This window comes from Lepidochelys kempii, chromosome 14 (assembly GCF_965140285.1).
Source record: "Lepidochelys kempii isolate rLepKem1 chromosome 14, rLepKem1.hap1, whole genome shotgun sequence".
Classification (NCBI taxonomy): Eukaryota; Metazoa; Chordata; order Testudines; family Cheloniidae; genus Lepidochelys; species Lepidochelys kempii.
In genome coordinates this window covers 44376541-44391683 of record NC_136393.1, presented here as the reverse complement: position 1 = coordinate 44391683, position 15143 = coordinate 44376541, and the positions used below count along the sequence as shown (strand labels likewise).

Below are 15143 nucleotides of genomic sequence, written 5' to 3'. Positions count from 1 at the left end.
GTAACACCAGTGCATGTAGAATGGTGAGATTTTAATGTATGTTTGTTGCTAGGCTGAATGTATTCCAGGTGCCCCAAAAGAGGACACTGATGGGGGGGGGGAGTTGGCGGGAGGGTGTAGAGTTAGGGGTGTTGGAGGGGGTACTCACAAGGTGAGGGCAGTGTTGACTGCTGTCACAGTGGCAGGGGGGTGGCAACACCTGTCCCTCAGCGTTGACTGGTGGGAACCCCTCCCCAGGGCTGGGAACCTGGGCCTGGGTGGGCGGGATCTGGCAGCAGTCAATCAGCTGTGGATGCAGGAGAACTGGCTAGTTGGGAAGGTGACGAATCAGGGCTGTTTCTATGCTTCAGCGCTTGTGCTCTGCAAACACCCCCGGCCATTTCCTGTTATGGGAAAACCCACTTGGCAGCCTCAAAAAAGTGGATCTGTCTGTAAAAATCCAGATATATGTCAAAGTTTTTGTTCCTGAAATATGTCATAGTTCTGGGGATTGTCCCACTCAAACTCCTCAGGGATGATGAAGGACCAACCATTGGTGTTAGAAAACTCTTATCTGGCCGACCATCACCAACGGGAAGAAGGGGGGAAACAAAGAAATGTATAATTCACCTGAAGGATGCTTTGGAGCTCACATACACCATGAAGATGCCTGACCCCATAATTGTTGGCCCCTTACTGAAACTTAATGGGGGGTTTTGGTTGGCCCTCTCTCAGTACCAAAAGACAGGAAGGGCCAATGAGAAATGAAAACCCTGCGACTAGTCCCCAGGGCCAAGGGAGAGAGGCCAAGGCTCTAGGTCAGCCTCATTGACAGCACAGGCAGGCCAATGAGGGAGTCAGGAGCCCGTTCTCTGAGTGAGCTGGAGCTGCCTGCCAGAGAAGGGCAGAGCTAAGGGGAGAGGAGCAGCCAGAGCTGGGGTGGAAGAAGAGCAGCACAAGCCCTGAGACAGAGGGAAAGTGGGGCCTGAGCAGTCCAGAGCTGGGTGCGGTGAGAAGCTGGGGAGAGCAAGGGGGGACCCTGGGCCGTGTGGGATGACATCATGTTTTCCTTTCCCATTTCTTCCTGAATTTTTTATTACTTGCTGTTTAATAAATCGTATTTGTTCTAAATTCTGTGCACTCCTGAGTGACGACATCAGGGAAGCGTCCGGAGTGAAGAGAGCGCCCCAGACCGGGGATACGACACCCTAGCCTCTGTCCTGAGTGATCGCAACAAGAGTGGGGGTGAAGCCCCCTCAGGAATGCTGGGCCCAGCCTTGTGGGGGTTTAGGGACTAAAGTGGAAGGGGCATCCTCAAGGTCAGACAGGCCTCTGGGTAAAGGGAGTGGGAGAGGGGACTCCTGTACTTCTGTTATTCGATCCCATCAGGGTGGTGTATAAGCCAGAAAAGTTCCCCACAACAGTAGGACCCTTCCCGCTGCCTACCTCTGTACATATTTATTGGTTTCTCCTAAAGTTAGTGCAGATTATAGGGGAAAGTGTCAGAGCGGCCACCAGTGACACTTGCTGGCCACACTCTGAGGTCACCAAATGTGGCCCTGAGAACCCCTGGGCTCGATGCTCAGGACGGGCCCTTCAGACCTTAGAGCCTGGGAGTGTAACAGGAGCCGGGCACAGAGATGCCGCAGCGCGGTGGGTTGATCGCTAGGACCCAGGAGCGGCTGGGGGGCGGCTCTGGGGGGAGGATCGCGGGGCTCAGCCCGGCCCAGGAAGTGACTCGCAGCCGCTGCGGGGACTCTGGCTCCCGGCGAGATCCCCGCGCCCCGGCGGCTGGTGCTGGGAGCCCGGAGCCCGGGCTGCAGCCGGGAGAGGGGAACCTCCAGCCGGGCTCTGCCCGCTGCTCCCCGGGAGCCTCTCCCAGGGCAGAGCCCCCAGCCCGGCCAGGGCCCCTTCCCGGCCCGGCCCCTGCCCCGGGGGGCCCCGCTCGGAGGGAAGTTAAGAGAGACCCGCCCCCCCCCGTTACCCCCGGGCTGCAGGAGCAAGTGGGGAGGGAGGTTCCCAGCCCCGCCCAGATCCATTCCCTGCCCCCCCACCCCGGGGCAGTCCGCTCTGCTGGGAACAAGGGCCGGAGCTGAGAGAGGAAAGGCCCCTTGCTCGCCCTGCTGAGCACCGCACTACGGAGGGAGACGGGGGAGAGCTAGAGGGGGTCACAATACACTGTAGGGCGATACCCTGAAGTGACTCCTTTGATCTGCTCTTTTTCCAGCATTTGGCTCGGAGATGCTGCTCTGGGGAGGTTGAGAAGGGACGTGGTGGGTTAGATCTAAGCGGGGGGGGGGGGGGCTGGCCGGGGAGGTAACAAAATAATTAGGTTTGTTCCCGGCATGGCAGAGTCATAGAATCAGAGCGTCTGTCTGCAGGGAGAGAGCCTGGGGGGAATCGGGGAGTGACATGGACTCCAGCCCCTTGTGAAACCTGCCCAATCTCCCTGCTCCTCCGACAGGCTGAGGAATCGCGTCCACGTTTCGCTCCAGATCATCCCGTCTTGCAGGGGACAGGGACGGGAAATGGCCGTGACGGAGCCAGCTCAGGTAGGGGATTTTCAGGGAGCTTGCGGTGGTGGGGGAGGGGGAGTGTAGAGGGGTTAAACACACAGGGTGGGACGGGGTGCGATAAACCTGCTGGAACGTGATCAGCCTGGGCCTGGTTTTCTGAACAGGCCCATTGGTGGATTGGGGGGAGCGGAAACATTCCCCAATTTCTGACCAGGAAACACCTCGCTGGGCAGGGCTAGGAAGACGGACCAGATTCCCAGTGCCGAAGCCTCACCCCACTGGCCAGAGGCTGCTGTGAAGTACAGAGGGAAGCTGTCGGGATTCCTGTCCCCGTCCCCGGCTCAGAGCTCTGCTTCCCGTGTCAGCCTGTGGCTGGCAGGCATGTAGGAAATGAGAAGACCCTGCCCTGCTCCGTGTGCTGGGGGGACAAGGAGCTCTCACCGTCTCCCAGCCCCTGGAGCCTCCTGGCTGCTCTGAGCAGGGTGCGGGGAGGATTCTGCTTCTCTCTCCGTCCTACCCCATGAGTAGTGGGATTGTGGCTGGGGCAGCAGGTGCTGAGTGGGGGACTCTTGTTTCAGATGCCGGTGACCTTCGAGGAGGTGGCTGTGTATTTCACCCAGGGGCAGGGGGCTCTGCTGGACCCTGCTCAGAGAGCCCTCTACAGGGACGTCATGCAGGAGAACTACAAGACGGTGACCTCGCTGGGTAAGGGATTCCTGGTCCCTTGGTTATTGGAAGCTGGGGGGGTCTGCGTGTCTGACACCAGTCAGGTTCTTCCCTCATCACGCTCCAATGAGAAGAGGGTGTCAAAACATAAGGCACATACTAAATCATCCCCACCCAACCCCCATAGCTTGCATGGTGGAGAAGCCGTGCATTGTCCTGTCTGTGTTGTTTCTCGGTCGTACACAGAATCCCTCTTCTCCCTCCTCCTTGGCAACAGCTCCAGCCATGTGGAGGGCTCTAGGTTCCACAGGTTCAGAAATAGGCAGGGGTTTAACACGAGAGCTGGGTGTGCATCACAATTGCCCTCACCTCCTCAGACGTCTGCCTCCCCCGAGGGGGCTCAGTGACCACATTCCCGTCCTCTTAGATTCCACTTTCCCCAGCACAGCACTGGGACAGGTGCCACCTACGGAATGTCCTTTCTGACAGACGATCTCTCAATCCTCCACAAACCCTGATCTGGTCTGATTTCACTCCCTGCACAGGATTTCCCCTTCCCAAACCTGACCTGATCACCCGGCTGGAACAAGGGGAAGAGCCGTGGGTGCCCGATCTCCAGGCCTGTGAGGAAAGAGAGATCCCGAGAGGCTCCCACATAGGTGAGGACTGATACAGAAGCCATCAGGTGAATGAAGGAAAAAGTTGAGAATCCCCAAAATGACGTATTAGTAAGTGCCCTCAGTTCCTTTCTCATCTCACCCAGGGCAGGGCTGCAGGCAGCAGATATCACTGACATCGCTTCCCACAGGTCCTGTTCACTGCAGGAGTTTCCTTCCCAACTGGGAAGTGGAGGCAGAATCCAATTGCTCCATCTCTGCAGCTTTAGTATGTTGGGTTTTCCCTCGGTTCTATTCCTCTTAATTTCTCCTCAGCAGAATGACTCCTGTCTGCATTGTCTCTCTCCCAGCAGGTGATGAGAGAGTGAGTGAGAAGAAGGAGGGGAATCAACATCAGGAAATTCCTGGGCACGGGGAACCACAGGGGATTTTTGTGGGAAGAGCTGAAGGGAATTTTTCCCAGTGCTTGGCACAGGGAGAAGCCTGGGGAAATTGGCAGAGGTCAAAGAGGCTGCTGGGAAACCACTCAAGGGAGCAACTGGATGGATCTATTTTATGTGGGGAAGGACACAGGGATCCCACAGCCCGGCAGACAACCCCCAAGGAAGACAAACGCTATGAATGCCTCGGTTATGGGAAAGGATTCATTCTGAGACCGGTGCTTCTTACGCTTCAGGCAATAAATACTGGAGAGAAAACACTTCAATGCTTGGACTGTGGGGAAAACCTCAATAACGACTCAGATCCTACTAACCATGGGAGAAGCCACATGGGAGAGAAACCCTCTGGGTGCATTGAGAGCAGGAATTGTTTGAATTGGAAGTCAGCACTGATTACACATCAGAAAATCCACACAGGAGAGAGATCCCATCAGTGCTTAGACCGTGGGAAAAGTTTCACAGAAAGGCCAACCCTTCTTAAACATCAGGTAATCCACACAGGAGGGAGACCCCATAAGTGCTTAGACTGTGGGAAAAGTTTCACAAGGAGATCAGTCCTGGTTACACATCAGAGAATACACACTGGAGAGAGACCCCATAAGTGCTTAGACTGTGGGAAAAGTTTCAGAGAAAGGCCAACCCTTCTTAAACATCAGCTAATCCACACTGGAGAGAGACCCCACGAGTGCTTAGACTGTGGGAAAAAATTCGTACGGAGGTCAGGCCTAATTAAACATCAGAAAATCCACACTGGAGAGAGACCCCATCAGTGCTTAGAATGTGGGAAAAGTTTCATACAGAGGTCAGACCTTGTTAAACATCAAGCAGTCCACACCGGAGAGAAGCCCCATAAGTGCTTAGACTGTGGAAAAAGTTTCACAGAAAGGCCAACCCTTCTTAAACATCAGGTAATCCACACAGGAGAGAGACCCCATAAGTGCTTGGACTGTGGGAAAAGTTTCACATGGAGATCAGCCCTGGTTACACATCAGAGATTACACACAGGAGAGAGACCCCATAAGTGCTTAGACTGTGGGAAAAGTTTCATACAGAGGTCAAACCTACTTAATCATCAGGCAACCCACACTGGAGAGAGACCTCATAAGTGCTTAGACTGTGGAAAAAGTTTCACATGGAGATCAGCTCTGATTACACATCAGAGAATACACACAGGAGAGAAATCCCACAAGTGCTTAGACTGTGGGAAAAAATTCGTACGGAGGTCAGGCCTAATTAAACATCAGAAAATCCACACAGGAGAGAGACCCCATCAGTGCTTAGATTGTGGGAAAAGTTTCATACAGAGGTCAGACCTTGTTAAACATCAAGCAGTCCACACCGGAGAGAGACCCCATAAGTGCTTAGACTGTGGAAAAAGTTTCACAGAAAGGCCAACCCTTCTTAAACATCAGAAAATCCACACAGGAGAGAGACCCCATAAGTGCTTGGATTGTGGGAAAAGTTTCACATGGAAATCAGCCCTGGTTACACATCAGAGAATACACACAGGAGAGAGACCCTATAAGTGCTTAGACTGTGGGAAAAGTTTCATACAGAGGTCAAACCTACTTAATCATCAGGCAACCCACACAGGAGAGAGACCTCATAAGTGTTTAGACTGTGGAAAAAGTTTCACAGAAAGGCCAACCCTTCTTAAACATCAGCTAATGCACACAGGAGAGAGACCCCACAAGTGCTTAGACTGTGGGAAAAAATTCGTACGGATGTTTGGCCTAATTAAACATCAGAAAATCCACACAGGAGAGACACCCCACCAGTGCTTAGACTGTGGGAAAAGTTTCATACAGAGGTCCCACCTTGTTAAACATCAAGCAATCCATACAAGAGGGAGACCATAAGACTCTTGGAAAGGTTTCAGAAACAGATTAGCCCTTCTAAAGATCAGGCAATCCACACACGCGAGAGAACCCCGTAAGTGCTTAGACTATGGAAAAATGTTTCAAATAGATGTCATCCCTTGTTTTACATCAAAGAATCCACACGCAGGAGTAACCGCATAACTGCTTAGCCTGTGAAAGACCTTGTAAATGGAGGTCAGAACTTGTTTCAAATAAAGCAGTTCACACAGGAGGGACCCCATAAGTGTTTGGACCATGTGAAAAGTTTCACACAAAGATCAAATCTTATAACACTCAGAGGATCCACACAGGAGAGAGACCGCATCAGCACTCAGACTGGAAGAAGATAGCAGTGCTGTTGATTAATTGCTGTTAACTCGTGTGTTTAACTCAAAAAAATCCATTGTGGTTAGAAAAATTAATCTCAGTGAATCACATTGTTAAACAATAGAATACCAGTTGAAATTTGTTAAATGTTTTTGGATGTTTTTCTGTGTTTTCATATCTATTGATTTCTCTCACAACAAAGAATAGAAAGTGTACAGTGCTCACTTTATATTATTTTTGATTTCAAATATTTGTACTGTAAACATGCAAAACAAAAATAGCATTTTTCAGTTCCCCTCATACAAGTGCTGTCGTGCAATCTCTTTATCAGGAAAGTGTAACTTAGAAACATAGATGATTTTAACTATATAAGTGCACTAAAAAATAAAGCAATTAAAAAGTTTAGAGCCTCGAAGTCAACTCATTGCTACTTCTTCATCATCTGGATCCATGGAAAAGAAGCCCTTGAGGAATTCCACCATGATTTCAACAATTTCCATCCCACCATCAACCTCAGCCTGGATCAATCCACACAAGAGATCCACTTCCTGGACTCTATGGTGCTAATAAGCGATGGTCACATAAACACCACCCTATACCGGAAACCTACTGACCGCTATTCCTACCTACATGCCTCCAGCTTTCACCCAGACCACACCACACGATCCATTGTCTACAGCCAAGCTCTACGATACAACCGTATTTGCTCCAACACCTCAGACAGAGACAAATACCTACAAGATCTCTCTCAAGCATTCTTACAACTACAATGCTCACCTGGTGAAGTGAAGAAACAGATTGACAGAGCCAGAAGAGTACCCAGAAGTCACCTTCTACAGGACAGGCCCAACAAAGAAAATAACAGAACGCCACAAGCCATCACCTTCAGCCCCCAACTGAAACCTCTCCAACGCATCATCAAGAATCTACAACCTATCCTGAAGGACGATCCATCACTCTCACAGATCTTGGGAGACAGGCCAGTCCTTGCTTACAGACAGCCCCCCAACCTGAAGCAAATACTCACCAGCAACCACACAACAGAACCACTAACCCAGGAACCTATCCTTGCAACAAAGCCCGTTGCCAACCGTGTCCCCACATCTATTCAGGGGCACCATCATAGGGCCTAATCACATCGGCCACACTATCAGAGGCTCGTTCACCTGCACATCTACCAATGTAATATATGCCATCATGTGCCAGCAATGCCCCTCTGCCATGTACATTGGCCAAACTGGACAGTTTCTACGTAAAAGAATAAATGGACACAAATCAGACATCAAGAATTATAACATTCAAAAACCAGTCAGAGAACACTTCAATCTCTTTGGTCACTCGATTACAGACCTAAAAGTGGCAATTCTTCAACAAAAAAACTTCAAAAACAGACTCCAATGAGAGACTGCTGAATTGGAATTAATTTGCAAACTGGATACAGTTAACTTAGGCTTGAATAGAAACTGGGAGTGGATGGGTCATTACACAAAGTAAAACTATTTCCCCATGTTTATTCCCCCCCCCCCCCACTGTTCCTCCACTGTCAACTGCTGGAAATGGCCCACCTTGATTATCACTACAAAAGGTTTCCCCCCCCCGCAGCTCTCCTGCTGGTAGTAGCTCATCTTAAGTGATCACTCTCCTTACCGTGTGTATGGTAACACCCATTGTTTCATGTTCTCTATGTATATAAATCTCCCCACTGTATTTTCCACTGAATGCATCCGATGAAGTGAGCTGTAGCTCAGGAAAGCTTATGCTCAAATAAATCTGTTAGTCTCTAAGGTGCCACAAGTCCTTTTCTTTTTACTTCTTTTTCTGCCACTCGCTAAGACAAACAAGTTTGTTTACATTTACGGGAGCGAATGCTGCTTTCCTTCTAATTCATGATGTCACCTGAAAATGTGAGAAGGTGTTCGCATGGCATGTTTGTAGCTGGCAGCGCAGGTATTTATGTGCAAGATATGCTAAACATGCCTATTGTCCCTTCGTGCTTCGGCCACCATTCCAGTGGAGGATGCTCGTTTAAAAAAAAATAATGCATTAATTACATTTTTGACTGAACTCCTTGAAGGAGACTTGTATGTCCCCTGTCCTGTTTTACACACATTCTGCCAAATATGTCATCATATCGAAGTCCCGGAGAATGACCTAGCACATGGGGGGACACTTTCACTGCAGATTTGATAAAACGCAAATAAAGTAACTATCTGAGATTTTGAAAGATAGCTACAGCATTCGGCCCAAGGTCTAAGAATCTGAAGTATCTTCCAAAATCTGAGAGGGACGAGGTGTGGAGCTTGCTTCCAGAAGTCTTAAAAGAGGAACACGCTGATTGGGAAACTACAGAACCCAAACCACCAAAATAGAAAATCAACCTTCTGCTGGTGGCATCTGACTCAGTTGAAGAAAATGAGCATGTGTCGGTCCGGTCTCCTTCGGATCGTTATCAATTAGAACCCGTCATTAGCATGGAGGTATGTCCTCTGGAATGGTGGTTCCAGCGGGAAGGGACCTAGGACCCTTTAGAGCATCTGGCACGTAAATATCTTGCAACGCCGGCTGCAACAGTGCCATGAGAATGCCTGTTCTCACTTTCAGGTGACCTTGTAAACAAGAAGCGGGCAGCATGATCTCCTGCACATTGTAACCAAACTTGTTCTTCTGAGTGACTGGCCGAACAAGCAGTAGGACTGAGTGGAGTTGTAGGCTCCAAAGTTTTACATTGTTTTATTTTTGAATGCAGGTATTTTTTGTACATAATTCTACATTTGTAAGTTCAACTTTCATGATAAAGAGATTGCATACGGTACTAGCAGTTGGTGGATTGAAAAATACTGTTTCCTTTGTTTTTTACAGTGCCAGTATTTGTAATAAAAAATATAAAGTGATCACTGTACACTTTGTATTCTGTAAAAACAACAAGGAGTCCTTGTGGAACCTTAGAGACCAACACATTTATTTGGGCATAAACTTTTGTGGGCTATAACCCACTTCATCAGATGCATGGAGTGTATTCTGTGTTGCAATTGAAATCAATATATTGAAAATGTATAAAACATCCAAAATATTTAAATAAATGGTATTCTATTATTGTTTAAGAGCACGATTAAATCACAATTAATTTTTTTAATTGCTTGACAGCTCTAGAACATAGTAATTGTAGTAGTCTATGTTAATCTGTAATGAGATATAGATTAACAATATAACCAAAGAGTTCCTGTCTAGAACTGTATTTTGTTAATTCCGAAGTCAAAAGGAAATATTAACATTTAAATGAAACTTGGGTGTAATAATGTCATAGTATATATTTCTCTTTTTAAAGTTTGTGGTAAACTGTCTGTGAATGGCTTTATGGATAATTACCTTATGTTAATCCGTGTAGTTTTATTACCTGTGATGTTTGGGAAATAGGAGGTTACTTCCAAAACCTATTGTTCACCCAAGGACTGCCTGCTGTCGAGAGGCTGCAAAAACGTCTATATAAACGCTTGGGACCTGATCCTTTTATCTCAGATCTTCTTAAGCTTTATTCAGGGGGAGTTCGAGTTGTAAGACTGAGATCTCCAGTCCTCTCTGGACCTCCCAGATATTGGACATTGGACTAGAACGTGATGAAATGATTCTGAAAAGGACTCTTTTCAATTTAATGCGCCATCTCGATGGTGAAACTGACCTATGGACTCTATTCGCATTTGTATGTCTAATGACCTTTTAGCCAATACTGTCTTTTCTTCTTTTAATAAATCCTAGTTTAGTTAACAAGAATTGGCTGTAAGCATGTATTTGGGTCAGAACTGAAGTATTCATTAACTTGGTGGGTAACATGTCTGATCCTTTGGGTTTGGTAGAATTCTTTATATGATGAAGATTTTCAGGAATCCCCATCAGAATCTCAGAGGACATTTTCCCGTATCAGGTCTCGTTAAAGACTTGCCTCTGTTGCCACTCTGTCAAATCAGTTATTTTGTTACAGCATCTCCCATACCATGAAGGGTTTACAGAGCTGAATGATGCCTCATGTCTGTGCCAGGTAACTTTCAGTGAAATTAGCCTGTAATTAAAATCCAAAGTTAATTCCCATTAAACTTGACAGCAGTTCCCTCCCTTGTACTCCTGGGCAGCCTCCTCTGGGAACCACCGTGTGAGCTCGATGAGCCCGGAACAGATGGCAAACCAGACAGATCGAAGTTTGATGCTCTTCACAGAAGTTTTGGAGCCTCCTGGTGTTCCCCACACACCCTGTCTCCTCCTGCTCCTTTTGCTGCCTGTAAACTCAGCCGCTTGGTGATTTCTACCATGTTTGCCAGCTGCCTGTTCAGCCTGATGTTTCTGTGTTGCTCAGTTCCTGAGGGCAGGAGACGGCTGTATCGGATCCCTCCCAGCACTGGCTGACGTGCCGACACGCCAGAGTGACAGCTTCTGTGAACTACTCCAGACAGACGGGACATGGAGCTTCCTCCTGGAGACTTTCCAGGGGGTTCTCTGTGGCCATGGCTCCCTCTGGACCATTTAGTGAAAAATGTACCACTAGGGCTCTGGTCTTGCAATGAGAGGCATCCCCCTGTGAGGATGAGCTCTGGAAGGGGTTACCTAGGGAGGTGGTGGAATCTCCTTCCTTAGAGCTTTTTAAGGTCAGGCTTGACAAAGCTCTGGCTGGGATGACTTAGTTGGGAATTGGTCCTGCTTTGAGCAGGGGGTTGGACTAGATGACCTCCTGAGGTCCCTTCCAACCCTGATCTTCTACGATTCTATGAGCCTGCAGGAGCAGGATTTGTGTGTCTAAGGCGGGATAGTCAGGCTTGGTAGAATTCTTTTTTTTTTTAATATATATTTTTAAGCAATTTTATATTTATTGATTTAAACATTCACAGTTGCACAAAAATCTGGGTTTTTAGCATTTCATTCCAATTGTCCTCCATTTAAATGTTCACAGTGGTGGGAGATTTAGGGCGGGCTTAGACAATATTTGGGTCAGACAATAACTGTAATGACAGTAGAGACAGATTCCAAAAGTTAAAGCGTCACAACCATTAAAATAGAGAATGTCAACATCACATGTCCAAATACATGGCTTCTCCACCTTGCAAGCGAGGGGGGTCGGGTGGGGATGATTTAGTATGTGCCTTGCGGGGGAGGGATAGCTTAGTGGTTTGAGCATTGGCCTGCTAAACCCAGGGTTGTGAGCTCAGTCCTTGAGGGGGCCATTTAGGGATATGGGGAAAAAAATCTGTTGGATGATTTAGTTGGGGATTGGTCCTGCTTTGAGCAGGAGGTTGGACTAGATGATCTCCTGAGGTCCCTTCCAACCCTGAGATTCTATGACTAGGTTTTGATACCCTGGTCTCATTGCAGGGTGATAAGGGAAAAACCTAACCAGTATCAGACATGAAAACAACGCCAGCCCTCCAGCTTCCAATAACCAAGGAGCCAGGAATCCCTTATCCAGCGAGGTCACAGTCTTGTAGTTCTCCTGCATGACCTCCCTGTAGAGGGCTCTCTGAGCGGGGACCACCAGAGCTCTCTGCCTCTTGGTGAAATACACAGCCACCTCCTCGAAGGTCACCAGCATCTGAAACAAAAGTCCCCCACTCAGCATCTTCTGCCTGAGCCACAATCCCGCTAGTCATGGGGGAGGAGGGCTAGAGATGCAGAATCCTCCCCACACCCTGCTCAGAGCAGCCAGAACTTCAGGGGGATGGGAGAAGGTGACCTCCTTGTCCCCCCAGCACACGGAGCAGGGCAGGGTCCTCTCATTTCCCACATGCCTGCCAGCCACAGGCTGACACGGGAAGCAGAGCTCTGAACCGGGGACGAGGACAGGAATCCTGACCGCTTCCCTTTGTATTTCACAGCAGCCTCTGGCCAGTGGGTTCAGGCTCCAGCACTGGGAGTCTGGTCAGTTTTCCCAGCCCTGCCCAGGAGGCTGTTTCCTGGTTCAGAAATGGGGGAATGTTTCCCTTCCCTACACCACCAATGGGCCTGTTCAGAAAATCAGGCCCAGGCTGATCATGTTCCAGCAAGTTTATCACACCCCGTCCCTCTACACTACCCCTCCCCCACCACCAAAAGCTCCTTGAAAATCTCCTACCTGAGCTGGCTCCATCGCAGCCATTTCCCTGCCCTGTCCCCTGCAAGACGGGACGATCTGGAGCGAAACATGGACGCAATTCCGCAGCCTGTCGGAGGAGCAGGGAGATTGGGCAGGTTTCACAAGGGGCTGGAGTCCATGTCACTCCCCGAGTCCCCCAAGGCTCCCTCCCTGCAGACAGACGCTCTGATTCTATGACTCTGCCATGCTGGGAACAAACCCAGTTAGTTCATTACCTCCCCGGTCAGCCCCCCCCCCCCCCCCCCGCCCCCCACCACGTCCCTTCTAAACCTCCCCAGAGCAGCATCTCTGAGCCAAATGCTGGAAAAAGAGCAGATCAAAGGAGTCACTTCAGGGTACTGCCCCACAGTGTATTGTGACCCCCTCTAGCTCTCCCTCGTCTCCCTCAGAAGTGCGGTGCTCAGCAGAGCGAGCAACTGGCCTTTCCTCTCTCAGCTCCTGCCCTTGTTCCCAGGAGAGCGGACTGCCCCGGGGGTGCAGGGAATGGATCTGGGCAGGGCTGGGAGCTGGGAACCTCCCTCCCCACTTCTTGCTGCTGCTGCCCTTCAAGTCTCTCTGCTCTCCCTTTTTATCATCTTCCCTCTTTGTGGGCGAACGGGTGACTGTCCCATTGCCATGGGCCTCTGCTCTCATTAGGCAGCTCAGGCACTGACACTGGTAACGGGGGTTGAACCCGGCTGTGACATGGAGGGCAGCAGCTCTGGGACTCGCAGACACAGGGAATCCCCTCCCCACGTAGGCCAAACTCCCCACCCAGTCCCTGAAGGGGGCCGTTTGTGCAGCACCACTTTCCTGTCCAGCCCCAGCCCCTTCCCCAGGTTTCTCCAGGTTTCTCCAGGCTCAGGCTGAGGGGCTGGTATGGGCAGAGTGGTTCCAGCCACTGGAGAAAGTGCCCCTGGGCTGGTCTCAGAGGGGTGTGATGAAGCAGGAATGTTCTTAATGTTTTTTCTGAATACTGTGTGTGCGTGCCTCAGTTTCCCCATGTGTTACACAAGTATCAAGTTGGTGGGATACAGGGGTGTGATCATTGTGGAGACCTCTAGAGGGCAGGCGTGATGGCAGAGTGGCTGCCTGGGTGTAGAGAATGGCCAAAATTCTCTATCCTGGCAAGTGATGGCCAGAGCTCATCCTCTGCAAGGAGCCAGCCGAAGATGTTGGAGAACAAAGAGAGAGGGGGAGGCCAGGTGACCTGTTTTCCTGGGAAAGAGAGAAAGCATGGGGGATGGGCAGCTGGGTGTCAGTGAGGATGGGGGGCTGGAAGCGGCTCAGTCTCCTGGTTTGGGACTCAGCGGGGAGAGCCCAGGACTCAAGACTCTGGATTCCCCCCAAGCCAGACGTTGCCGAACGCTCTTGGTTTCTGTGCTAACAAGCTCTGTTCTATGCCGCCTTCCCAGCGACCAATAAACCCTTCTGTTTTCCAGGCTGGCTGAGAGTCACAGTTGACTGCGGAGGTGGGGTGCACGGCCCCTGTGAGGAGCATGTCAGGCTTCTCCTTCGGCTGCCCCTGGGGTTCAGACTAGGGCCATACGCCCTCCCTGGGCCCCAGGACCAGGAAGGCTGGGGCCACATGCTCAGTGGGGGGGATGTTGGGGGTGCTCAGGGGTTGGGGTCCTGTCCCTACAGTGGGAGAGGGGCTCATCCCCCACCAGCTGTACCCATTTTTATCCCCGGCTCCTAGTCCCAAGCAGAGGGCCTGAAACAATCTGTACCAGGGCGGGGGGTGGGGGGAGCACTGAGAGCCATTGAACCAAACTGTAAAGCCTGGATAGGATGGAAACCCCTTCAAGCCAGGGGGTGTGGCAGGGCCCCGCTAGCCTAAATCCAGAGCCTGTGCTGCTCCCCCTCCCTGATTGTGCCCCTGGGCCCCCCTCCTTCCCTGGCCCAGGATGGGGCACCCCACCCTGCATTCAGTTTGGCCTCAGCCCACCTTCTGCCCCTCCGATCTCCCTGAGCTGCAGCCTCCATCCACACCAGCCCAGCCAGGGGCAGGGAAACAAAGCAGCACATGGGGTGGGGGCGATCCCCAATGCCCGCAGAGATTGCATTCCCCCACACTCATGCGGAATAGGGAGCTTCAAAAGTTCTCCTCGCTGCACCTTGCACTGGGGAGCTGAGGACAGATTCCTGAGCAGGATTCCCAACCCCATGGCCTCTGGAAAGGTTGAAGGGGGATTCCCTCCCATCCGCAGGGCCTGAGGAGCCGCAGGAATTCCCCCAAAGCCCTGGGTGGAACTGGGGAGCAACAGGGGATTCCCCCCCCAACTCATGGGGACTGGGGAGCCATTTCCTCCCTGCCCCCAGGGAAATTCCCAAACATTCCCAAGCTCTGGGGAGCTACTCAGGATTCCCCCCTTTATCCATGGGCCCTTGGGAACTCCAGAGGTCCCAGACACACATGGCAACTGGGGCACTGAGGGGGATCCCACGATGCCCATGGGTAGTGGGGAACCACAGGGCATTCCCCAGTGCCCAGGAGGAGTGGGGAGCTGTGGGCCAGCGAGGACTGGGGACCATTGGTGGATGCCCCCACTCCGTTGGTGGCGGCTTGCGAGCCCTGGTCTACACTACAAGTTTAGGTCGAATTTAGCAGCGTTAGGTCGATTTAATGCTCTATCTGTCCACACGAC

General features: G+C 50.7%; 1 protein-coding gene across 1 annotated transcript; it reads left to right on the top strand.

Annotated features, from left to right (window-relative positions):
- Window positions 1-1752: 1752 nt before the first annotated feature.
- LOC140898035 (uncharacterized) lies at window positions 1753-10172 on the top strand. The gene is made up of 4 exons (XM_073311437.2): window positions 1753-2531; window positions 3074-3200; window positions 3707-3820; window positions 4129-10172. The coding sequence occupies exons 1-4, from the start codon at window positions 2508-2510 to the stop codon at window positions 6075-6077; spliced, it is 2214 nt and encodes a 737-aa protein (XP_073167538.2). The 5' UTR covers window positions 1753-2507; the 3' UTR covers window positions 6078-10172.
- Window positions 10173-15143: the final 4971 nt, after the last annotated feature.

Excerpts from the sequence above, each read along its gene's own strand:
- LOC140898035 (XM_073311437.2), top strand. The coding sequence starts at position 2,508 with ATGGCCGTGACGGAGCCAGCTCAG. Across the intron at positions 2,532-3,073 it reads CCGTGACGGAGCCAGCTCAG|ATGCCGGTGACCTTCGAGGA; the intron begins GTAGGGGATTTT and ends CTCTTGTTTCAG. Across the intron at positions 3,201-3,706 it reads CAAGACGGTGACCTCGCTGG|GATTTCCCCTTCCCAAACCT; the intron begins GTAAGGGATTCC and ends CTCCCTGCACAG.